The 26,515-nt window shown below is 29.1% G+C and overlaps 2 protein-coding genes and 1 long non-coding RNA gene across 6 annotated transcripts in view; 1 reads left to right on the top strand and 2 right to left on the bottom strand.

Annotated features, from left to right (window-relative positions):
* LOC129908849 (neurotrimin) overlaps nucleotides 1–24,630 on the top strand; it is a 93,198-nt gene extending 68,568 nt beyond the window's left edge. The window contains exons 4-10 of one of the 3 annotated variants that reach the window (XM_055985649.1): nucleotides 3,612–3,797; nucleotides 8,176–8,368; nucleotides 13,289–13,417; nucleotides 20,374–20,493; nucleotides 21,191–21,361; nucleotides 21,528–21,583; nucleotides 24,260–24,630. In XM_055985649.1, the coding sequence (XP_055841624.1) occupies nucleotides 3,612–3,797; nucleotides 8,176–8,368; nucleotides 13,289–13,417; nucleotides 20,374–20,493; nucleotides 21,191–21,361; nucleotides 21,528–21,583; nucleotides 24,260–24,475 (1,071 nt within the window). In that variant the 3' untranslated portion in view covers nucleotides 24,476–24,630. The remainder of the gene's footprint in view (nucleotides 1–3,611; nucleotides 3,798–8,175; nucleotides 8,369–13,288; nucleotides 13,418–20,373; nucleotides 20,494–21,190; nucleotides 21,362–21,527; nucleotides 21,584–24,259) is intronic. The other 2 variants (XM_055985650.1, XM_055985648.1) reach the window with 2 other exon arrangements.
* On the bottom strand, nucleotides 13,301–13,988 carry LOC129908850 (uncharacterized). 2 transcript variants are annotated; one of them, XR_008771354.1, is made up of 4 exons: nucleotides 13,899–13,988; nucleotides 13,675–13,836; nucleotides 13,483–13,615; nucleotides 13,301–13,415 (listed from the first exon to the last, which is right to left on the bottom strand). It is a non-coding gene; the product is annotated as an uncharacterized LOC129908850 (long non-coding RNA). The 2 variants fall into 2 exon arrangements; XR_008771353.1 differs by having other exon boundaries at nucleotides 13,483–13,836.
* Nucleotides 23,245–23,607, bottom strand: LOC129912556 (ataxin-8-like; the record flags this gene model as incomplete). Its single annotated transcript, XM_055990852.1, has 1 exon — nucleotides 23,245–23,607. A coding segment is annotated over one exon (363 nt), but the record flags the coding sequence as incomplete, so codon positions are not given.
* Nucleotides 24,631–26,515: the final 1,885 nt, after the last annotated feature.

Genomic DNA, 26,515 nt, shown 5'->3' on the forward strand with positions numbered 1-26,515 from the left:
AGAGCAATCCTGGCTCTAAACAGGACTCGATAGAACTGTATTTCTCGAATATTCAAATAAATTTCGAGGAAATCACATTATTGTGATTAAGTGAGCAGTGTTCGTTGTTCGTCGTACTTCACCATCGTCCTTGTCATTGTTGTCGTCATGTTCCAAACGGAATCGTGCTGAGTATTTTTTTGTATTCAATCCACCTCACTATTCAGGGATAAATGTGAGTTCTGATCTGATATGGTTGTGCGTGTTTCAATATAAAAGGACTCCACACTCCACAAATTGTTGAAGAGGGGAGGTTGTGGTGGAGGTGGACGACTGTACATTCGGAGAGTGGGTGTGTTTTCTGTTTTCTGGGGTAGATTGTAGAATCCTGATGCTGAATTTATTTCCGCGAGGAAACTCGATACACACAAGTGAATTTATTTTCATTTGTTGAAATTGTTATCTAAACTTTCTGTTGAAAAAAATGGATGGAGGACAGGGGTACCGGTACAGGCTATATATTTGCCGTGTGTCATCGTTATCCTTTTTGCAAATTATTTCGATGCCAGCAACATTTGTGAATATTTTAATGTGTTGGCGACAACGACGACGCACAGGAAACAAACGCTAGTGGCTTGGTGGCTGTGTATTTTATTGCCCTGTGGTTGTTGTAGTATTTGTTAGGCACGCATTTTTGCGGTTGATTTTCGATTTTGTGTATGTTTTTTGTTGTTCGATTGATTTTTTGGTTGTTAGATTTTCAATGTTTGCCCTTCTTTATTGTCGATATAGTCGATTGCCGAAGAGAACGATTAATCATTTCATTGGGTGTCGTCCCTTTTCATTAACTTCGTGGTTTGAATATTTAAGTTTTTTTTTTTTTACTGGGTAGATAAGTTAAATTGTTAAATAAAATTGCTGAAAGGATCATTGGAACGAAAACATAAAAAAAATGTACCTAAATTTAAAAGGCACTTTGAAAATAAAATCATTAATTAAATCAGGGAAGTCCTTAAAAAACGCCAAACTGAGACTCACGTATTTTGTGAAATAAATGCTAAACAAAAATATAACAAGAAGTAGCCAACTGGAATCCGGGCATTGGATTTTTCTATTTCTATTATTTTTTACTATTTCTACTATTTTAATTCAATATAATTACTTACTAGTTATAACGATGCAAAAACTATTTTCATAATTCACTAGTATTTTCTAAAATTTGAGTTCTGTAGAACAATTTTTTTTTTTAGAAAATATATTTGTCCAGTAAATTGAACTTCACTCGATTCCTCCCGACTATTAACACGCGAACATGAATGGTTCAATAAATATATCACCAAATTCTTGTTAGTTAATAGCAATTAAATCTCTCGAAAGTTTTATGTTGAAATTTGTATTATTTATTTCAAACAAAATTACATCTATTAGCAAACAAAAGAGCTGAAGTGCAAACTTTATACATTTTTATCTTTGCGTACAACAATATTTTAGCTATACGATTCTTACTGATAATATAAAACCAATTCAAGTTCCTTAAAACTTTCATTTTAAATACTAAATAAAAATTCATACACCAACCATAATAGCCCAAATTAAAAATATTTAAACAAAATACCAAAAATATGTTGAATTCAACTTAAGATTTCTCAAATATTTTCAGTTTTTCACATTTAGCTATCTTGAAATCTATTTCTCAGATCAAAAACAAAACTTTATGTCAAAGAAATGAGGCCTATTAAATTTTATAAATTTTATGTATTTTGTTTGTATCTTTAATAGCTAATGAAATAACTGTAATGGACGTAAAGATAATTTGCACGTCAAAATTGTTAGCTAATTAAAAATAGCAAATATGATTTTAAAACTAATTTTTTCGTACTTTTGAAACAAAAAAATTACTAAAGTTTTAAATATCATTTTCGCTTGCTCATGAGGAGTTTAAATCATAATATTGTTGATCCACATTCTAAGGAAAAGTCTTAAGGAACCATTTTGTAATAATAACTTATGCCGAAAACTCAGTTAATGAATAACAGGGATAGAAAAAAAGACACTTTGTGACAAAAAATAAACAAAAAAAGAACTTTTTGTATCACTACAATTTGTAGAATTTTTGGAAGCTATTTTTTGGAACAAAATTAAAAACTAATTTTTTTTAATTTGACTCATAAATCTGACTTTATTGAAAAGCAGTTTTTTTTCGACATTTTTAGCCATTGCAAAATTCTAACCATAGTTTTGGAATAATTTTAATATTTGTACCTACTTTAGAATTAATTTTTTCAGTGATGTTTAAAACAGGAAATTTTGAAAATAAGTTCAAAAATACAAAATACTATTTTTTTTCTACATATTTTACATACATATGTACAAATATGTTTATGGGTACAAGTTAAATGAAATGTAATTTAACTTACTTAAAAGAAAGCACACATTTATATTAAGTCTCAAATATTTTCATAGTATGTCATGTACATATGTATTTAAACAATATTTATAGCTATTAATAAACTAATTAATATAATTTAACCACAAAATACATATATTTTAGTGTTTTTTTTTCATAATATCCTATTTTCTTTTAAGAAAAGCTTTTTTGAATTTTTAAAAACATAAATATGCACAAAAAAGTTCAAAATTAGCTTAATTTAAAATAAAGTGGATATTTTAGAACATTTTCTAATTATCTAACTTTATCATCATCAAAAGTTGCAAAAAAAAATATATAAACAATTTATAAAAAAAGTTTAAAAAAATGCACCAATTCATCCCCAGCAATCTGCACCAAAGCACACATTTTATATGTAAGTTAGAAAAAAAGCACTGAGTAAAAACCGAAACAATTCTTGCACCAAATTTATTTTATCATATTAAAAAATATAAATTGCATGTTAAATTAAGTGTTGTTATTAAATGCAGCTTTCTGTTTTTGTTTTATTTTGTTATCAGCACAAAATTTTGTTGCAAAATAAATTTCACTTCATTTTCACAATATTATCATCAACATCATCAATTTGCTTTAATTTTTTTTTTTAACTAAAAACAAAATCAAATAAATATTTTATCAAAAATTCAAATTTCTAATCAAATGACTTTTCTCCCAAACCTATCCATCGATCATCACTAAAAAAACACACACACAACTCAACCAAAAAAAATAACAACAACTGGAAAATCCATCGATAAATCTACACTTTACTCCATGATGTCAATTTAATCAATCCGTATGGCTACCGCCATGTTTTTTTTTCTCGCTGGACAAAAAAAAACAACTAAAATTCTAAATGATGACACAACCACTGGACTCTGTCAATGACGACGATGATGATGATGATGGCGTTGAACAAAAACAATGGCGCCCAATGCGAATCCAACACAATATATTCACACTAAAAAAACAAAAAAAAACGATTGATGACACTCTATTGACGTCATCGCATCTAAATGCAATTTTATCAAAACCAAACTAAAAAAAATCCTAACCTCCCCAAATCACCCTAAAACCGAATATGTCCTTCTCTTATCCCTTTTTTTCTATTTTTTGTTTTTTTTTTTTTGCATCCGATTTGTCTATTTTCCGGTATATCTAACTTCCATGGACTGCAACACCGCGTCGCGTACCGCAATTTTAGGTGGCTTGGATAAAGGCAGACGCCAAAGCGATTCTCGCTATTCACGAGCATGTTATAACGAACAATGATCGATTAACTGTCACACATAATGACTTCAATACATGGACACTGGTAATACGAAATGTCAAAATGGAGGACTCTGGCCAGTATATGTGTCAAGTGAACACAGATCCGATGAAAATGCAAGTAATTATCCCCCAACAGCCTTAAACTAAAAGGACCTTTATTTTTTTGTTATTGTTATTGTTGGTGTGCTTTTGTGTTTGTTTAGCAATTTAAAACGAGAGTGAAGTTGGAGAGAAATGAAAGACGAAGGGAGAGCTGCAAAATGCATCCACTCTACTGAATTTTTGACTCAAAAGCTGCTACATAGTGAGGTGAGGTCGCTGGCATAACTTGGTGGTAAGCAAACAAATTCTGTTTACAATGTAAACTTTGCCTGACCTCTCTCTCTCACACGATTGTATGTGATGACCGATAGTCGGAGACAATGGACGACAGTTCTGGTTACAGGTCCTTCAACAAGACAAGCCTTTTGGTTTGGCTGGATGTCGTACATTGCTGGTGTTTCACAAAGTGACACAAGTTAATCGAAATATTAATGGGATTACCAGAGTTTCCCCACACAAAGTCGGTTTTTTGATGGAAATTTGTTCGTTTGTTTCGATATTGTAGACAGGTAGTGTGGAGGGTTTTGATGATGACTTTGGAACTATTTATGAGCTGTCATGGAGAGTAAAGAGTTTGGAGGTGTTAGAGAGAGAGCTATGCATATGATCAGATTAGAATAAATTGGTATAGTTGATGGAGTATTGATGGACATCTCGGTAGTGAACGAAATTTAGAGAAACGATTTTTCTATACCTACAGCAGAAACAAAATCGATTATAAAGGATATGCAGGGATTTTGCTTGCATGAAATCTTATTTTGAAAATCTTTTTGAAAACGAAGATAACATCCAATTTTTTAAATATTTCATTGATAATAATGAATATTGCATGGCTGCTAGACAAAAAATTAAATACAAAAAATCATGTGTGCAATTCACACGTGGTTGAAGTGAAACCTTAAAAATCATTGCAAAAAAAACCTTGCAAAAAAAAAAAAAGAATCGAAAAAATATAACTTTTTTTTATTCCATAACTTTTTTTATATGACAACCTACAATAAATTTTATACCATCTCAAAGTTTATTGTTTCAGCTCAAAATATTTATACCGACCATGTCTATACAACATCTACAAAAATAGCTAGAACTTTTTTAACCCAATTGGATTTCATAAAAAAAAGCAAAACAATCAATCTCTTTTCTCTTCTTACGCCATTTAATCCATTTTTAAAATAACAACCTATAATACATTTTATATCATTATTATTTCACTTTTTATATGACGCTTCAATCATATTTCTACCATGCCTACAAAAAAAGTAAGAATTTTTTAAAGCCAACCATGTCGAAATTTCAAACTGAGATTACGGTACTTCCTACACTGGTGGCTGGTCATCGGCAACAGATCTTCACAGGTGTTTTGAGGTATTTTTCAAGTTTTTCAATCAAAGATTATATAACTTGTAGAGCACTTACCATTATTCGTGATATATCAAATGAAAGGCAATATTATCACCATGCGTATTAAATAAATTTGTTATGTGCTCTAGATCAAAAGATATAATGTGTTTAGAAAAAGAACATCTTTTCACCGTTATCTCAAAATTTTAGATATGAAATTAATTGAAATTTTGCACAATTATAATTTAGTTAATTACCTATCTACTGTATAAATTTCTTTCATCTATCTATTAAAACAAAAAAGTTATGATCAATTGATTTTTCCTGTCGCTTTTTCGTTTCATCTTGTTTCAAATCACTACGATACTAAAGAAGTTTTCACTTCAAAAAATATATCAAGAAAAACTTGAGTTTGACGTGGAAATATGTAGTTCTACCCGAAATATTTTTGTTCATCCGGAATTTTGAAAGCTCTTGTGACTTTTACCAAAAGGGATTTAATATTTTGCTCCAAACTGGTTTTTTGTTAAGTTTTATACCATTTGTATTGCATTATTCAAAAACTCTGGCGATGTCATGTTGCAAATATAAATATCTATTTGGTTTCTTAAAACCGTTAAAAATTTTGAAATCGTCTGTGAATTTGAGAATTTTCCAATATGAAATATTCTTAGAAGTAGTCATTTAAAGTCTTTAGAAAAAGAATTTGATAAAAGTGGTCCAATATGTCTTCCTTGTGGAACTCGTCAATTTGCTTGGATACACTTTTCTTAAAGATGGCACACTGTGTTCTCATCGAGCGATTTCTTACGGAAGTGCTTTAGTTTTGAAGGGTAGCAGTAATAAATGAACGTATGAACAATTATGAAAGTGAACGTATAAGAAATTAAATGATGGTATTTAGGTATACTTTTAACTTTCATAATTTTATATTGCATAGTTTAATTTTTTGAAAATACCTTAATCTTAAAAATTATAAAAATGAGAAGTTTGGAGTAAAACACAGGGACAATTAACAGTCGAAAAGTTTTCAAAGCAAGCATTATTTTAAAAACCCTAGCTCAAAAACCAAAATTTTGTGAGATAATTTTCTCAAAAACCCCGTTAAAAAAATATGTCACACCCAACACAATCTATATGAAAACGTCTAAAAAGAGAAAAAATGGTTGCTACGATACTTTAGATATAAAAAAAAAACTAAAATTAATAAATTATAGCACTTAAAAGGGGTTTATTTTAAAAAATTACTGTGTTTTTAACTCAGAGATATTTATAATACTTATTAAAAAAAATGTTTAAGCATTAAAAAAGTCCGCTTCAAACAATTAAAAAAAAAATCTTTAATAGGAAAGATTTTAGAACCAAAGTTATAAACAAAAAAATGACTTTTCCTAAATATTCGAGTGTGGGAAAATATGCTCACAAAGTTTGAGCAAAATCTAAATTGAGGCTGCAATTCCGATTGGACGTTTTCATATGGAATAACTCACCTGTTATATATTTGAATTCTTATAAATGCACAGTTTTTTTTTTTATAAATTTCGGCCATTCCAAAGTAACGGAGAAGACATATTGACCTTGTTTCCAGTTTATCTCATTGAAAAAGCAATCTTTTTTCTTGAAACTTGGTAGGTCTTAAGGGCTCATGATAAAGTTGATGTTTTAGAAGTTTCACGAAAAACTAGTTACCTAAACGTAGCCAAATTATTCACAGATAAAGCGGTAACGGTAACGCGTGACGCGTACAATTCTTCTCCGTTACCGTCTTTGTCTGTTAATAATTTAGCTATCTTGAATGAGTTTTTCTTGAAACTTCTAGAACTTCAACTTTATTATGAGCTTTTAATACCCACCAAGTTTCAAGAAGTTTCTTAACTTCCCAAGTTTCTTAACCAAAATAAACTGAATAATAAGCGTGAAAATGTCCTAAAAATGCGAATGGAATGGCTGATTTAAAGAGGTTTAGAAATTAATCCATGACAAAACGATTCGTACGGTAAGGTACATGCTTCCATCCATCACAATAACAAAAAAAATCAAAAATTTTGCTATTTATTTAAATCGATTATGTCTTTATACAGATATAAGCTAAAAAAAAATACAAATACATATTTATTTTTTTATATAAATCAACTATAAATCTATAAACATAAAAGTGAGTGATATGGCTTTTATAAATTTTAATCTATTCTCAAAAAGTCAATATCCCAAAATAAATGCCAAGTCAACAATATTACCAAAAAAAAACTAGCCGTCAGGTTATTAATCCAGTCACCCTCCACTAATCACTCCATTGCGTTTTTTTATTCTCATCTTGCTGTGTGTGTTGTAATTCCAAGTCATCAATCACCCTCGCAGCAGACAGCAGACACCCAACAAAAACAAAACACACAGAGCAATCGTCATCCTATAAATTTGCCTTAATAGCCAATAAAAATTCACAACCACCATTCAGAAGTTTAAATTCGTGACAATTTCAACTGTCAACGCGATCCACTTAAGAATATTTATAAATAAATTTTTCATTCCCTTCCTCTTGAGAGTCTCTCCCAATTTCCCACCCAACAACCAAACGATGCTATGCCTATTTACCCATGAAACGCCTCCCAAAAAAAATTAAGCAACAACAACAAAAAGCATAGGCCTATTGGGGATAACAGAAAACCCCCTCTGGTGTGTAGAAATGCAATAAAATAAAATGTTTTTTTTTCTCGTCGTTTTGTCTCATACCCTTCGTCCTTTCTCTCTACAACGAAACTCAACACAAACAAAAAAAAATTGTATTTCTTTGTTTTACCATTTTTCTATTTGAATCCAATTCATTCTTTGTGGCCTACACTTGTTTTTTTGTTTTTCTTTTCATTTTCTCTCGCTGTAATTGTTGTTCTACTACAATTGCAACCCATCGTTTTTTTTTGTGGAAAAAACAATAAAAACAAAAATTAACAATAAAACTGCCAAAACAATGGATTATAATGACAACGACTGAAATACAAACAAACAAAAAAAACACGATACAAAAATATCCTAATAATGGGCTCGAACAACCAAAGACAGCTCGACTAGAAGTTGTGATTCCACCCGATATTGTAAATGAAGAAACCTCCGGCGATATGATGGTGCCGGAGGGTGGCTCTGCCAAGTTGGTGTGTCGTGCTCGAGGACATCCCAAGCCAAAAATAACGTGGCGTCGCGAAGATGGCAGAGACATCATTGCACGCAACGGAGCCCATCAAAAGACTAAGGGTAAGTTAAGTTGTTTAAAAAAGACAAAATTAAATTGTACTAGACAAAAAAAAAATGTTCTTTTTTTATAAGTTGATTTTTAAACTGAAAAGCTTATGGTAATTCAATGAGTTTACTAAAAGAACATTTCAACAAAGTTTTCTGATAATATTCATACGGTTCGGAACAATGTAGTGTGATGAAAAAACAAAGGAGACATTGTTTGTTTTACGTTCTTGAAATTTTTTATAGAATTGTATAACTTTAAATTGAACTCATTGAAAAGGTCTTCACGGGTTTAGTTCGAATAATGAAAGGTGTAACAAATTATAAGACACCAAGGTTAATAATATCCTTATTAGTTTTGAAAAGTGCAGTAGTACGGTGCACAATGGGCCCAAAGGACCATTTGCGTCTCAAAAATGGTTTTTATGAAATTTTAATTTTTGGTAATTTCTTTATGGAAATGAATCAAGGGAAAGTCAACTATATGTTTTCATTGAAAATTGTTTTTTAAAATGAGTTCTTCTATTACAAAATTGTATCTGAAGTCTCCACTTGAAAATATGTACTTTGTTTGAGTAACAAAATTAAGCAAATCTTCACTATACGTTTTCAAAACTATATTTGAATAAATTATATAAGTGTTGTATGTCGTTGGAAAGCTTAGTTTATTGAGTTTTAAATGTTTCGGCTGTCTTCCGCTGTCTACTTTTTTTCACAATTTGGTTCTTTGGTTTATGTTCTAAAAGATACAAAAAGAATTGGCTGCTTTTATCTGCTTTTCTTTGCAGGAGAACGATATATATCTGTCGAAAGACATAGTACAAAAAAAAACGTATTTTGGTGCATCCTGATCTGTTTCAATACATATCTTGAGTTCTATTGATCGCACTGTCAAGATTGATGTCTTCAGACATTGGGAAAATGACAGAGCATCAGTCCTTATATTCAAAACCATATAAAGCCACGATTTAAAGCTGCCAGACTCATTTTGGTTATAACTCCACTCCCAAAATTTGCTGTGGGCTCTTAGACTAGCTTAGTATATGAACCCGAAATTGAAGATATTTGTATTTTGAACAATTCTGTCATTGTACTTTTAGAAAAAGTCTAAGGTAGCAGAAAAATGTTAGAATTTAATATTGTAATTGTTGAAAAAAATTGCATCTATGAAAAAAGTTACATAGAGATTTTATTTACTGATTTTGATTTTACTCGAAGATTTTCAAAAGAGCCGTTTAAAGTATTTAATTAAGAAGGATTTTCATGAAAATCGACAACCAGCTTTTTTTTTTGTGATTTCTTTTTTTGCTCTTTTCTCAAAAGCGTAGTTTTTCGACTATTTCACATTGCCTTACAAAAGACTTTATTTAAAATGAGTGTAATCAATATTTTTCTTATAATTTTTCAATAAAATAGCTTTAATTTCAAATAACGTAACACAAACAAACTACATTGAAATGTAATTTTTCTTTATTTTATACTCATAAAAATAATCAAGTAATTTTTAGACACGAAAGGAAGGCCTTAATAAAAATTAAGAAACCAGTTTTATCTTATTTTGCAAAATTTGAGAAAATAATCTTTTAAGATGCAAAAGTTACAGATTTTTGAGACGTTCTAGCCTAGTCAAAATCTTTTTTTTTAGCTTTGAATAAACTTTTAATACTTAAATAAAAACATTAGCTAAAAAAACAGTGTATCAAATAATGTATTAAACATTTCAGGTAATATATTCCTAATTTGAGTTAATTATTTTCAGACTCGAGGGAATGAAAGATTTTTGGAACGCCATAGTCGAGCCAAAATTGTACTTTTTGAACTTTGCCTAGCTTTTCAAAGCTCAAAAATAATTTGCATTTAAAAACAAACTACGCTAAATGATTTCTGATAAATTAAAGATTATGTTTCAAATTTGGTTTAATAATTTCAGGAGACAAAAAAGTTACAGATATTTTTAAATACCCAAATCAAGCGAAAATCGTACTTTTTGAACTTTGACTAATTTTTAAAAGCTTAAAAACAATTTTAATTTAAAAAAAAAAATAAGTTGAATGATTCGTTATATATCAAAGGCATTATATTCCAAATTTGAAGCAATTATCACAAAATTATAATAAATTATATATATATATATATTATATATATATATATAAATTATAAAATTACCTACTTTTAATGCCTTGATTGTCATGGTTATTTCTTCCCGAAAAGTAATGAATTCTGGTAAACAAGTTTAACCGATTGGCCACATTCCAAGCCAGATCTAGGAAGTTCTCGATGTCATAAAATCAGGAAATTATATCAGGAAAAAATCTCCAAATTTTTTATTCTTTGTTTTAGTTCATTTCAAATTATTCACTTAATTGCAAATGTAATTCAAAAAATAAATTCTTCAAAGAAAAAAAAATTATACAAATCATTGCTATGCTTTGTTTTTCTGAAAATTATGTGATGTTCAAATGACATTTAAGCAAAATATGTATATTCTTATTAGGCTCTAAACAACATAAAAACGCGTTTAGCTTATACAACCTCTATTAAACGTTGCATAAAGTTTATAAATAACAATTTTCTGTTTAAAGACATTATAAAGAGTACAAAATGCTATGCACTGTCTATGATGAGTTTATAAATAGGGCTGTAAATTTATACATTTAAATAAAGCATAAAATTATGACTAGCTAAGATCATTTTTTTTTATCATATTAATATTATTCATCAATTTTCGTGATGGGTAAGTAAATTATCTTTAAAGCCAAAAAGCATGATTTGGGTATCAAAACAGGAATAAAATTTGTATTTTTGCTCTCAGTTTTTGTAGCCCAGTATCTGAGTTAATATACTTATTTCAAGTATCTTATTTAAGAGTTTGAATTTTGGCTTGACTCAAATTTGTTCTTGTTAATATGAGTGTAGTGCCAAAGATGGCAGGTAATTTGGGTGGGCAAGCCCAACCGTGCTGCTTATCATTATTATTTTGTATGTATGTGTACTTCCTTGATAAACCGGCAAGATAAACCTCATTCCAAACAATATAAATGGTAATTAAACTGAAATAATTCATAACACTGGAAAAACACGCAGTCAAGAAGTTGCAAACAGCTTAGTTTGACACTTTTCAGGTACCGAAATTTGGTTTCTAAAATTCTGCATACTAAAATTATAAAATATTAGGTATATAAAGAACAATTATTGCTTTGATAAAAATGCGGACTAGTTTCTTAATCAAATGATATGTCTTACGAATTTTAAAATGCAGAAATCTTTACAAAATTTTGAAAAGCAGAATTATGATTTAAGAATTATGGCATTAAAATTTTAGATTCATAGAATTTCAAAACTTTGAATTTATATATGCCTTACACCAATTTGTATTCGATGACTGAGATGTAAAAAAAATAGCTCTCGGTAGAGCATAATCTCAAATTCACTAAAAAATATTTTGTTTTTATTTTTCTAACGATATTATATCAATAACGAGACGTCATTTAATATTCTGGATTTGGGACTTGTGTTCAACCCACCAAAAACACGTGAAAAAACTTATAATTTTTGTAGAAATTATGCACCTTTCGTCAATTTTTACAAAACGCTTAACCTTTTATCTTTCCAAAACCTACATTTTAAACATTATAATACTTTTTCTTAAGGAAATAGTCTGAGGTACAAAAACTTAGAACTTAATATTTTTATAAAATTAAACCATTTTTAAAATATTATATAAACATAAGATTCTTTTTTGGGATCTTTAATCTAGAGTTTTTGCAATTTCTGAAGGTCTAAAAAAACCGTTTTTTGCCCTAAATCCAATTTTTTGGAGGTCAATACAAATACATTACATATGTACCTATATTAGAAAAAAAAAAAGAAATTTTGCAGCTTTCATATATTCAATAGATATGCCTTATACAAAACGTATTAGGTCACGAGATAAAATTTAATATTTTTTTTTAACTGTGTATTGAAATGTAACAATCTGTAATTTTTCTAAAAAATACCCGAACAACAAAAACTAAGTTAAATCAAAAATTTGGCAAATACGTGTCCAGTTATTTTATTTTTGCTCTCTTATAACACAAAAATTATTTCAAATAACTTTCATTGCTGCTACTTGGTGAATTATTTCTCAAAAATCGAAATTCACGATTTTTAATTTTTAATTTCCTATTTCAAGTTGCATATTTTTTACGCGTTTTGTTTGCATATTTGACTATCATACATTTATATTTATATCTATCGATTCCAATATCAATTTTGTTTCTATCAAGTCGAATATCGGAGTTAGAATATTCATGTATAGGTATCTATATGCAGCTTTTTGCGCTGACACGTAGTTAAGATTTAATTTGCCTTCTTCTTCAAAACATTGAGTAACGTCGTTAGACGCAGTAATTCTTAACACATTTGGTACCAACTACGTAATTTGGTTAGAATTGTTTTCTTATCAATTTTTAAATTTTAACTAAAGAAGTCACTATGGCGTATACGTAACTTTTTTCGTATGTATCAAAAAGTAGTTTAATACAATTTATGTATCGCTTATCAAACAGATAGATATACTATAAAAACACATAAATTATTCATCAACAAATCTGTGTATTTCTGTTGATCATTTTGGAAAGGATAAATATAATAATAGACCAAACCACGAGTACTAGCTACATTTTTTTTTTCTTTTTTAAACTACTTTAAACTACTTTTTTGTTTCTCAAGAAAAACCTCAATTTTTTTTATCAAAACTACATCACTGTTTTGTGAATAAAAAGAACCCTTTCATGTTTAATTAAGTGAATAATAATTGAGTCCTGCAGCAATAGAGTTAAAACATCTTTTTTTCACTTTGAATTTTCTTTCTTTTCATGTTTTTCCTTCGACCAAATACTAAAATGACTTGCAAACACTCTAAACAACACAACTTACATGACGATTTGAAAGCTTTGGCAGTTGAAGGTGAAATGCTGACGCTGTCAAAAGTCACGCGATCGGAAATGGGCGCATACATGTGCATAGCATCGAATGGAGTACCTCCGTCAGTGAGTAAACGCATGAAGCTACAGGTCCACTGTAAGTATTAGAATATACAATGTACATTTTTATTGCTTTTCTTTCTTTTTTTTCAATCATTTTACCCGACTATACCATATCAATAAATTCCCTTAAATTCCCTCTATATTCGTCCTCTCTAAGGAAATCCAAAGTGTTTCCTTTAACATGTTCCGCAAGACTTAAGAAGGATAGTAAACATGCAAAACAAGTGGACGACTACAAGTACACCCTTGAAAGACACAATATACACAATACACACACTTAACTCCATTTACCGGAATATTCCATTATGTTCTTTGGGCCTGTATAATAAATTTCACCACAAACCAACACCACCAACGACCGGTAGCGGATCGAATATACACAGTTGGCTTCCAATTGTTATATGCATCCTCGTATCTGTATCCGTGTCGGTTTTTGGCTTATTGCTGTTGATCCTAGAATTTATATTGTTAGTATTGCCAAGACTACAAAAAAAAAACTGGGATTTAAATTTAACTTTGAAATTTCAACATTTTTCAAAAACGGCCCGTTAAATTATTTTGAAATTTATAACTTTAGACGTTGATTTGATTAATAGAGTTTTTACGAAATAGCACGCCAACTTTATTTGTATTTTTTTTTTTTTATTTAAATAGTTTTTTTTACTACATTTTGTTTTCATTTTTTTATAACAATGAATCTTAATAAAACGATATCAAGTTGCATAATTCTTTTAAAAGTATGATATCTGAAATATACATATTAAACATTTTTTTTTTATCGAAGTCATTTCTAAGATTTTCATGTAAAAAATACTAGGTCCTAGTTTTTCAATAATAGCAGTCAAAACCTGCTTCGAGAAACTGCTAAAAAATTCCAGAATTTTTTGTATAAAACAAAACAAATTTTCCAAAAATACAAATTTCAATTATGTGTTTAAAAACCAAATTTTCAAAAAAAATTTATTAAATATGGATCTTGTCCAAAAACTATAACTTTGGTTTTAGAGAAATATATAAAGAAAATGACAAAAAAAAAACTTTAAGGATTCTCTAAAAAAAAGTAAAAATCATTTGTTCTAAATTTGAAGAAAATTCTGTGGGTACCTAGTACCTACCCGTTTCAGGTAAATGAAATGAGTACAAATGGACGCATAGAAAATCCCTTTTTTGGATTTCTCCTTCATCGAAACCTTAGTTTTTTTATGAAAATCTCAACACGAAACCAGTATCAATTCAAATTAAGTACAGTAAATTTGTACTAAAAACTATTACATATATTGCCTTAGTGAAAATTGTTAAAAATATTCCATTTATATTTGAAACCAAGAATTTAAGCAATAAAAATATTGACATGGAAACTACGAATAAAATAAGTCCAAATATTTTTTGCATGCAAAAGGGTGTTTTTTATTTGCGGACAAAATGTGGGCTTATTTTTTAATGATTTTTTAAATGAGCGTATCTTTTGTAAAAAAAACTCGTACTGAGTTTTAAGATCTTAAAGTAATGTCCAACATGTAATTCTAGGCTATATCGCAAATTAATTATTACTTTTCATTTTTAGAAATTGACTTGTTAACCATTTTATCTACTTGACTTTAATATAAACTCGATAACTTTTATAATCGATAATAAATTATTCAACCACATCACAAAGAAAATAAAGGCCAATTTAGAAAACTCGAGTTAATTCTGTAAAAGGATTTTTTAAACGATGGCCGTTGTCTTGAAAATTTTTCACATTTTTTTTAAATAATTTTGAGAAAGCAAAAAATAAAAACGGTTTTTTGATGTATTTGAAAAAAGATAATAATTAACACTTAGCTTTTGTGCACTTAACACAATATACCTACAACAGAAACTCTGTCAACGATTTTTCGTTTTATTCGATTCAAAGAAAAAATAAAAAATGATCATATGATTTTCATTAAGAAATAAAAAAAAAAAACTTCAAAATAATAATAATAATATTTGGTTAAAAGCTCAAACACATCTCTTTAAACAGTTTCTACCTCTAACGAAGTATGTAAGAATTATTAAAAAAAAAATTGTTAGTTAAAAAAAAAAATTATTACAAAAATTATCTTAAGCAACAAAAATTAATTTTTTCATAAGTCTTTTAAGACTAAGGATTTTACCTGTTACAGGTTTTCCAAGTATCATAAAATATGTGGGTTTTTTGGCAACCTTATGAATGAATTTTTGACTCCTTATTGTCATCTTAATAAAAATAAATTTAAAAATGTCATGTTTATTTCTCATTTTCTGACCTCAAAATCAAAAATTAGCTCAGCTTCCAAAAAAATAATATCTATGACCAGTAAAAAATGTCATCAACATTATTTTAACGCATTTATAAAAAATAATATTTCATCTTAAAATTAGGACCTTAATTTTTTGAGCTTGTATTAACAGAGATATTAGCATAAAAGTTGGTGAAGGTATACCAATATGTAAGCATTTTCTACAATCATCAAAAAATGATACCACATTTGGAAAAACAGATTTTCTTACTACGGGACACCCTGTTTAACAAGCAAAGTTCGGTTGCTTTTTTTTAGATATTTGATTGAAGTTTTTAAATCGATGTTTCAAAAATTATTATCAGTGTTGAACACAAAAATATTTAGTGGACCATTTTTTTTTTTTTTTTTTTTTTTTCAAAACACTTCAACTATTGTTTTATCTACCGTTAGCCGAATGAACATTTAACATTCTCATACTCTCATCAAAACTTCTTTTGTTAAGATTTCTTTAAAAATGTGTTTGAACAGTGCTTGTATTTAAACAGTTTAACAAACAAAAATTTTTCTTTAGAATGGCAACACTGTGTAACACACATGAACGTTTGTTTCTTCTTCTTCTTCTTGTTCGATTGCTAGCAATAGAAATTTCCTCTTTTGTTTCCGGTTGTGAACAATAACAGAGTTATTTTGTGGGTGTATAGTAGGTCAGTGTTAGGGTATGTGAAATGGTGTGATGGCGTCAAATTGTGTGGCTTGTGGTACTACGTACAAGCAGCATAGCGTACGTTAGAGATTTCTCCATTTCTCTACTCAACCCACACTCGATTGCCTTTGCTCTGACACATTTCAGAGTATCACCTTTGGTTATTGGCAGTGTGTGTTCATCTTCATACTCTAGGAGAGAGAGAGGTTGAAAGTACCTGCCGAAGGAGACACCTGTTAGATAAAAATTCAATATCCTGTATTCGTCTTCGTATTCTTTTTATGTTTTTTTTTTTGTTCGAGGTTCACAGGACTAAAATACTGATATACTGATGGAAGATGGAAAGCGTGTTTGAAAACTCAAGTGATTTATTTTACGTGAGAGTAGGTAGATGGGGATGAGGGGGGGGGGGAGGTAATATCAATCCATTTATCTATTTGTGCAGGAATGATGTGCTCGTATTCATTTTCATTTGTGGATGCTTTCATCTTTGACTTAAGAGCTCTTTTGTTACCGGACGAGGACGATGAGAAATTTCTTTGTGGTGAGTGAGTAATCAAAAAAAAAAAAAGAAAATAGAAAGAAAAAGTGAATTATATGTGGGTTTCTGATTTTGGTATACTTGAGTATTTGTATGCGTTAACGAAAGTGAATTGCTTTGATTTTCTTGTTGATAGCTGACAATCTGATTTTACTGATGGAAATCGGGATGTCATTACTGAGATTTGATTGAAAAGTATTGCTTTTTCTTGATAAGAAAAAAATTTTTTTTTAGTTAATAGAATGACAGAAGTCACATTAAATGTTTGGGGTTTGTTGATAACTTTTTCATTTCATGATTAAAAAGCGATACAAATATCAAAAATCTTTGTGTGTAGTTAAATTAAATATCTATATATGTATATTATGCAAAAATTACTATTATGTTAACATTCAAGCTTTTGAAAGTTTTGAATTAATAAATATTTATGACCAAACAAGATTCATTCAAACTATTAAAAGCATTAAATTAGTTCGAAACTGGACAAATACTTTTTTTGTTTTTGTGAGAGTGAAATTTTTGAAAAAAGGTTTTTGTGGAGTGTGAACCCCGAAAACTGGTATTAGTGGAAAATTTCGATGTACGAATTCTTAAAAATTCAACATTGTTCCATGATAAAAATTTCATAATCAAATGTCAGTAATACTACATCATTCATTTAGAGTCCTAGAGCGTTCTCGGAAACGACACGTTACGACTATTGTATATTTTGTATTTCACAGTGTTAAGTAAAATGATTTTAAAATTATATTGCAGTGGGTACTTGAATTTCAATTTTTGATTTATGGTAGTGTTTCCTGGAACGCTTTTATGGGTGCATTAGAATAAAAATTAAATGGCAATGAAAATTTTTTTAAGCGATACGTAAATGATAGTGCTATTTTTGAGATACGTAAATGATAGTGCTATTTGTATATTGGTTTTTGATCATATTTATTTAACTTTTGATAATTTTAAATTGGACTTGATGATCGATATGAAAAAATGCAATCAATTAAAAAACTAATTCATTCTTTTTCCCAACGTTTCTCCGGTTTTTTCCGGCTTCATCAGGGGATTTGGATTTATTAGTTCTTAAAGAAACAATTGACAATGAAATATTTGATGAATAAAAAACTAATAATAATTTGTACATTTAAATAATTTAAACAATTTGATAACTATTGTACTTACTTTTGGTGTTAATAAATTACATTTTTTTTTTTTTTGTAATTTATTAACAACAAACGTAGGTAAGTGCAATTTATAAAAAAAAAATGTAATTTATTAACAACAAAAGCAAGTAAGATTTTTTATTCAAATTTTGTTAATACCTATATGAATTTAATAAAATTAAAAAAAAAACATAAAATTATACATATATTTTTTTTTTAAATTTTTAAGGGCGAAGAAATAATTTTAGTATTTCTTTTATAAATAAGCGTCGAGTTTTCGTAAAATTTAATTAAAATTAAAATCATTTTACGAATGACCGATAAAAATTAAAGTCAGTTAGCAGTCAAAAATTACAAAAATTAATGAAATGAAAAAGTAATGACTTTAATTTTCTAATTTTATTATTAGAATAAGATTTAATAATTGAAATTTCAATTTGATGGAAAATTCGGATAACGGAAATAAAGCATATCTATTTTTTACGAAGGCAAAGTTGGCTTTTATGAGGCCCGGACGAGTTATTGTTGAATCTTAGAGCTCTTTAAAATTGACTCTTTGAAACTTGGCTTCTAAAAACTTAACCAGTGCCTTTAATTTAAAATAGTTGGCTAATGTATACGCAATTACTTTGAACTGAAAGAGCAGGAACATATGCCTTTCAGTCGTGTATTTTACATTTCTTTCTTTAATTTCTGACTTTCTCCCAAACGACTAGTTTAATTTCAATGAATTATTTTATACCAAAGCTCTTAATAACGTTTAAATAAATCAAATTTTTCGAAAAATCAATTTTTAAAAATAAAAAAAAAAATTTTTCAAAATTCAATTTTTGTAAAACTTGAAATTTAAGTTTGTGGTTAAAAAAAACAATAGTTAAAAAATGGCATACCAACTACATACATTTTTATTTTTTGTTTTCCAAAACCTATTACATAGGTATACTCGTATGTAATGAAAATAAAAAAAAAGAAGTTTCCAACGGTTTTTACAATTTTTTTCTAAAAATAATTTTAAGCAATAGAAGTCAAATAGCATACGTTTCTTGAGGTTCCAATTCATTTAACATGTTGTTTTTTTATTCGAAGATCGATTTTTATGTGTTTTCCTTTGTTTTTTTCTTAGTTTACATTTACAAATTTTCTACGAAGAGTAACGATTTTTTTTGTGTCACCAATACCATCATCAAAAGTCAAATTTATTCAGCTTCAAAGACTGTAGGCGTCTTTCCAATAATATTGATTCAACCTGTATGTTATACAAATTTTTTTTCGCACATCACTTCTTCCACAAGTGACAACATCTGTTAACATTTTCATATAGGTACCTCAAACAAAACACCACCCTTCTTGTGAAATAAACCCCCTTAACTTCATTGTTGACTTCTTATAACCCCCAACATCACTCTTGTCTTGATTCTCATCTTGTGTCTGTAATTCGAAATTAATTTTCGAAGAGCAATTTTATATTGTTTTCGAATTTCCATCAACATCGTCTCAACCATCAGTGTGTGTCGGTCAAGTGATGGGGTCCATCTGCATCAGAATCTAAACAAAAACCAATAAACCAAAAATCTTCTATCCACTCCACTTCTGAGAAAACATATCCCAACATATGTTTGTGTGTTACGGGATTTTGTGAAGAGAGACCGGCAATAAACCAACATGCCGTTACAGTCCAAAAATCACTGCCCGCAATCTTATACACTTTGTTTTATGTTGCTTTTTTTCTTCTTTTGTGGTACAGTTTTTTTTTTCTATCTGACCAAGAGAGATGTATGAATGTGTATATCCTTGCACTATTCAACCACATCCTCGTCCATTTTTCCCCACAAACAAAGTGAAGTAAGTAATCCATTTTCAATTAAAAACCCATCAGACCGCAGATTTGCCAAAACTTCACTACTACCAATCTGTGTATTTTCTGGTGCACAATTTGACCTCTAACACAAACACATAAAAATGCTGGCCCCTTTGACAGGATAAAAGCAAAAAACAATACAAACAAACAAGAAGAAAAAAAAAACTAAAAAGGATAACAGAAAAATCGAATAACAACGAAGATAAGAGTGATCTGGCTTCTGAACTATCCCGCATATCCTTTAACTCTTGGTACAGTTGATTTAATATCCTTTGGGTTATCCTTGCTGACTTATCCTCTCTCTCCTCTTACATTCCCACACCCAACCCAACACAATATTCAACCATCCTTCTGTGTGTCCTGATTGAAACAGTCTGCCATTGAAAAAGGATTGTGATGTATTTTGTTATTTGTTCAACAAGGATGTTGTTGTGATGTGCTTTTTTAGTAGTGTCCTGTATATCCTTTTTTTTTCTTCTTTTTTCTAGTTCATCCTTTGGTGCAAGTACCAAACCAGTTGGTGGGTGCTCCCGTTTTAACAGATGTCACACTAATTTGCAATGTCGAGGCATCCCCAAAGGCGATAAATTATTGGCAACGGGAAAACGGTCAGTATCAAAGTAAAGTAAATTTTCTTGCCTTAGTAGCACATCACAGACCTAAGCACATTGATACACACACACACATACAAACAGGATTGGTGGCAGATGGTAAAGAGAACGTTCACGAGCAAGTACAACAAAAAGCTTACCATTTATTGTGGCTGCAATCGAAATTTTTCAGTATTTCTCTGTTGTGTCCTCGCGTTGGGCGCCAGTTTGTATTTTTTTTTTTTTATTTTTTTTTTGTATTGAAAGAGCAATTGAAAATTCGTTGACAATACGTGCGAAGGATATATTGATATTGGAAAGAATCTTTCGGCACACAAAACGAATTGAAATCTTTGTCCACCTACCACCACAATGCCTGGATGGATGCTGTTGTGTCATGTGGAGTGAAGAGGTTCGGGATTTTTTTTTATTTGGCTGCTGCTGGTCTGGTCCTCCTCCAATCTATGCTGTTGATCTGTGTGAGTCATGTATGGCTTGAGATGCGATTATTTTTATTGGCATTCAAGTGACAGATAGAGTGATAGAGGTGACAGCTTGAGTATTAGATACGTGACAGGTCACAAAATAGATGGGAAGGGGAATAAGAAGCATCACCAGCAGTAGGCGGAAGGGACAACAATACCATCCTATCGTTATATCCTGCTTTGTTTGCATTTTTCTTTTTGTCTTTATTTGATTTTATATGTGTGCTCAGGTGAGATGATAATTGCCGGTGAGAGATATCACCTAACGGAAAAGGAGAACTCAATGTACGCCATGGAAATGGTACTGCACATAAGGCGTTTGCAGACCAGTGATTTTGGCGGCTACAAGTGTATCTCGAAAAATAGCATCGGCGATACGGAGGGTACCATTCGACTTTATGGTGAGTTGTTTTATTGGCTTTGAGTCGGATGGAGAGAGAGAAAGAAAAAAAAACTTTCCATTTTTTGTGTGTGTTTTTGCTTTTGCAAAATCACTTAATCGTTCAGTGAAATTGAAATTCGATTTTCTTGTTTTTTCTTACAATTTTTTTTTTCTTTCTTTGCTAGAAATGGAAAGACCTAAAGGAAAATCGCAAAGGGATGATGAAGCTAATGAAGTTGCGGTAAGTAAGCAAAAAGCGAAAAATTGTGTTTTTTCTTCTTTTTTTTTTTTGTTGAATGTGGTAATTAAAGGGGCGTTTGAACAGGAATGCAATTAGTTTTTTTTTTTGTTCTCACAATTTTTTTTTTACAAATGAGAGCTTTTGAGGAATTTGAAAAGTTAATCTTTGAGAGAAGGCGGGTGAGTGTAAACTTTGAGATTATTTTTTACATTGTTTGCTGATTGACTTTTAGGGATTAAAGATGTAAAATGGAATATAAAAAGAAAGTGAACTAAGTTTCAAGGCATTGAACTTAGAAACTAAAGGACAAAAGAAAGCTGGAAATTAACCTATAGACGTAAAACTAGGAAAAGTTTAACTTTAGACTTTTATATGAACAGTAAAAACTTTAAAAATGGACTTTACACGCATGAAAACTACATTTCAAAGAAACTGGAGTTCTCCTGTCCTCACACGAATCCGTGTTATCTTAAAAGTGTTTATATCACCTTATTCAATTCGAAAATACTTTCCAATAGGTTTTTGATCCATCATTTGGGCCATCTTTTTTTACGAATGGTTTTTTTTACGTATTCCTTATGGTCAGAGAGCTAAAATCCTACGTCATGAAGCTCACAAATAAAAAATAATGAATGTATTTTTATGACTGTTGTTAGTTAGGAGAAATCCAAACTTACAAAAGTTAAAATGTGTCTTCAAAACTCGATTACTAACAAGGCCGAAAATTGGTACAATTAAAACATTATAAATGTAAAACGATGATGATTTAGAAAAAGCGTTGACAGATGAAAGAGTAGTATAGAAATAATTGAAAAACAAAAGGTAAAGAATAAAAAAAAATGATAAGTGAGAAAGCTGAAGTTAAGAATATGTTACCTTTTGATACCATCACTCCTGTGACTTTGATTATTTGTAAAATGGTTAAGTGTGGTCTGGCTTTTTTGTCGTGATATTTTCGAGTTGGTAAGACTTTTCTCTTCGGTTTAATTGTGATAGGTAGTGTTAATGCATTTTGCTTTTTACGACTTCCAGGGGAACGTGACTCTTTCCGCCTTGGAGCTGAACCTTCCCTCGAATCATTATGCGTTGTGGGGTGCCTTATCGGACCGTTTTATCGATACAAACTTTGAACAATTTGGAAGTAGTAGGTATAGTTTTTATCAATCTACTGAGGTGCAGATTAAGCTCAAATTTGATCAGCCCGGAGCTAACCGCCTTGGAAACTGTCCGAAAAGGAACGTTTAAATGTTGTTATCTGCAGGGCCAAATTTCAGTGTAACAAAGAAGACAAAAAATACCCAAATTTTGCAAGTAGATCAATAATACATATTTGGTATTTGTTAAAATCATCAAAATTTCTATCCCTTATTTCGACGATGCTTCAATTTTTATTTTTTTGGAAAATCAATTTCCTTTCGTGAGAGTATAATATAAAATAGTTTTCGCTAAAAAAGCTGACGCTTGGTTTCGAAAAAGAATGTATGAAAATATTTTTGTTGTGAAATGTTGCTTTGTTCGAAGATAAGAAACCAAATGTCAAAAATAAAAAGAGATCATGGCCAGGCCATGTTATGAGGAAAGAGGTGTTTTTTTTTCAGCGAAACCAGCCACTTATAAGAATCTATGAAAAAATTGATGAAACGATACAACACTCTTCTCTGCTAACTTTGTTGTTGTTGTTGTTGTTGTTGTTGTTGTTGTTGTTGTTGTTGTTGTTGTTGTTGTTGTTGTTGTTGCTGTTGTTGTTGTTGTTGTTGTTGTTGTTGTTGTTGTTGTTGTTGTTGTTGTTGTTGTTGTTGTTGTTGTTGTTGTTGTTGTTGTTGTTGTTGTTGTTGTTGTTGTTGTTGTTGTTGTTGTTGTTGTTGTTGTTGTTGTTGTTGTTGTTGTTGTTGTTGTTGTTGTTGTTGTTGTTGTTGTTGTTGTTGTTGTTGTTGTTGTTGTTGTTGTTGTTGTTGTTGTTGTTGTTGTTGTTGTTGTTGTTGTTGTTGTTGTTGTTGTTGTTGTTGTTGTTGTTGTTGTTGTTGTTGTTGTTGTTGTTGTTGTTGTTGTTGTTGTTGTTGTTGTTGTTGTTGTTGTTGTTGTTGTTGTTGTTGTTGTTGTTGTTGTTGTTGTTGTTGTTGTTGTTGTTGTTGTTGTTGTTGTTGTTAATGTTGTTGTTGTTGTTGGTGTTGTTGTTGTTGTTGTTGTTCGGTTCACTACGGCGGCGTATACGTGGTTTTTTTTTTTGACTTGCGAACAAAGCAAAGTTAATTTTCGTAAAAAAAAAAAAAGAATACCTACATTAAAAAGTATGATATGAAAAAAAAAACACAAAAAATTGGCCAGGCAGTTGAAGCAACAGTCTAAACCGCTTACACAATTTTGTTTTTTTTTTTCATCGGATACCATATGAGCTTTTTCGCACTGCCTTACAGATGACCCTCTAAAAATTGTTCATGTTTGCTATTCAACAACATAAGAAGAGATACATATATTAGGCATAAGAAACTGGTGATGTGGTTGTATAATGTCAGAAAAAATAATTCGCGAAACGTAACCACTGGCGTTCCTGAAAAAAAAATCAAGTGAACTCGATGATTTTGTTTTAATTTGTTATATATTTTCAAGTTTTTGTTTGACAAAAAAAAAAATACGTTCCAAATAATATCACTAATCCATATTTCCCCTTTGTTCCAGAAGAAAAACGATGCAATTCTCAATGAAAATCGTCGCGAAGATGGTTCCCGTAATCAAAATGGTCGACTATATAAAGAACGTGGTGATCCTGGCCTTTATAATAGTTGTACGAAAACTAAACAATTTTCACTAAAAACAATAATAACATCATCATTAGCTGTTTTATTATTACAATCATCATCATGGCTAAGCATAAAACAATGTCGCTATTTATAGCTTCAAGGATAAATATTATTATAATATTATAATATATTATTAAAATATAGATTAAATATATATTTAAACAAAATATTTAAAAACAAAAAAAAAAATTAAAAAATATATATATCAAATAAAGCGAACAAAATTAAATGTTACCTCGTTAGATAAATATTTAAATTTATAAACAAAATAAAACAAAAAATAAAATAAGAAGAAGTAAGTTTTTTTAATTTTTGTTTTTGTAGATACATCATTGAATGATAATCAAATTAAAAATTATGTCTATCAAAAAGGAAATATATTTAAAAATTTAATACAAAATGAAAATAATTGTGGCTTTAATAGAAAACAAAGAAAGTAAAAATTAAGTTTTATTGCATTTCAGATGAAAATTTAAAAAGAAAAAATATATAATTCATGACATTTTGATATAAAAATAAACAAAATTTCCTTCTATTCAGCCTTTTTCACGCTTTGGTTTACTAACTTTCCAAATCTTAACTGAAAACCAAAAAAAAAAAAACTTTGCATTTATGAATACATTAGCTAATTTTTTTTTAACAATCTTCATCTCAATTGGTTTTTGTAAATAAATGTACAAATTATATTAAAAAAAATATATATAAACAATTGTAAATATTCTATAACCTACATTTTACAGCATGACATTTACAAATAAATTAACAGCTAACTTAAACATATAAAAAATGTAAATCTTAATAAAATAAATACACATACCTACTTAACTGGCTGTTGCATATAATCGTATCTTTTAGTTAAGTTTTATTTTTTTTTTTTTTAATTTTAGAATTTGTTTTAAATAAACTTTATAAAAGTTATATTTCTACAAAAAAAAATGAATGGTAATTTTAAATGAGGTAAATTATTATATTCTTATATAAAATGTGCCAAAAATTTGTTTAAAAGTGTTGCCAAATTGCATTTGTCTACAATTTTAAATTCTGTTTTGTTAATTTTTTCAATAACAATTGGCATCACTTTTAAGCGTCAATACAATTGCAAAACTAAATATACGTACCAAATACAAATTAATAATATAAAATTAATAAAATATTATAAAAAAAACAGTCATTCTGAGAATAAAATTTATTTGAAAAAAAAAAATAATAAACTATTGTGTCATTAGAAAGTATTAAATTATTAAGCGTTTATACAAAATAAATTGAAAATAAAAAAATAAAAACTATATAAACTGAGCATATGGATTAAAGCTAGAATTAAAAAAAAAAATAAATGTCTATAAGTTACATTAGAAAAAAGAAAAAAAAAACAAAAAAATATTGTTAAGTTAATTTAATAATTTGTAAATATTATTTATATATTAAAAGCAAAATACATGTATTGTAAAAATTAATAAAATAAAAGAAAAATAATGACAAAGAAATTAAAACTCGTTTTGGTTGATTTTAAAAAAAAAGATTCACTACGGGGCGTATACGTAATATTTTTGTTTTTTAGATTTATTACTTTTAGATTCAATTAGGGAAGGTTAGAATTCGTTGAACAAAACAGAACCAGTGTTCACACTTCACAATCAGGCATATAATTTATGTTGTAACGAATTTCCTTTTTCAACAAAATTAGTCACAAAATGTGCAAATAAATACAGGGTCACGTACTATAAAATTTTTACATTCAGGCAACTTTTTTGCTTTAAAGCTACTTTTTGTTCTGAAAGGAATTTTTCAAGTAAACTAAGTCATCACTTTTTATTATTTGGAAGCTATTGGCGACCAATCTTCTTTGTATTTTCCCTCAATAAAAACTTTTACTACCATCAATTGAAGTTATCTCTTCACAAATTTTCACAAAGATCAACTTATTCAATTTCAACTTAAAAAAAATGTCAAAATTGATTCATTGGTTTGCTGAAATACATTTTGAAAAACATTGGGAAGTTACACCTGTAACAAGGAGTTTTTTTTATGAGCTATAAGAAACTGTTTCATCTTATTTTATTAAAAATACAGGATAAAATTAACAAAATTTGACATTTTGCAGGATCTATTGTTTCTCGAAACAGAAGTTCTACAG

This window comes from Episyrphus balteatus, chromosome 2 (assembly GCF_945859705.1).
Source record: "Episyrphus balteatus chromosome 2, idEpiBalt1.1, whole genome shotgun sequence".
Classification (NCBI taxonomy): Eukaryota; Metazoa; Arthropoda; class Insecta; order Diptera; family Syrphidae; genus Episyrphus; species Episyrphus balteatus.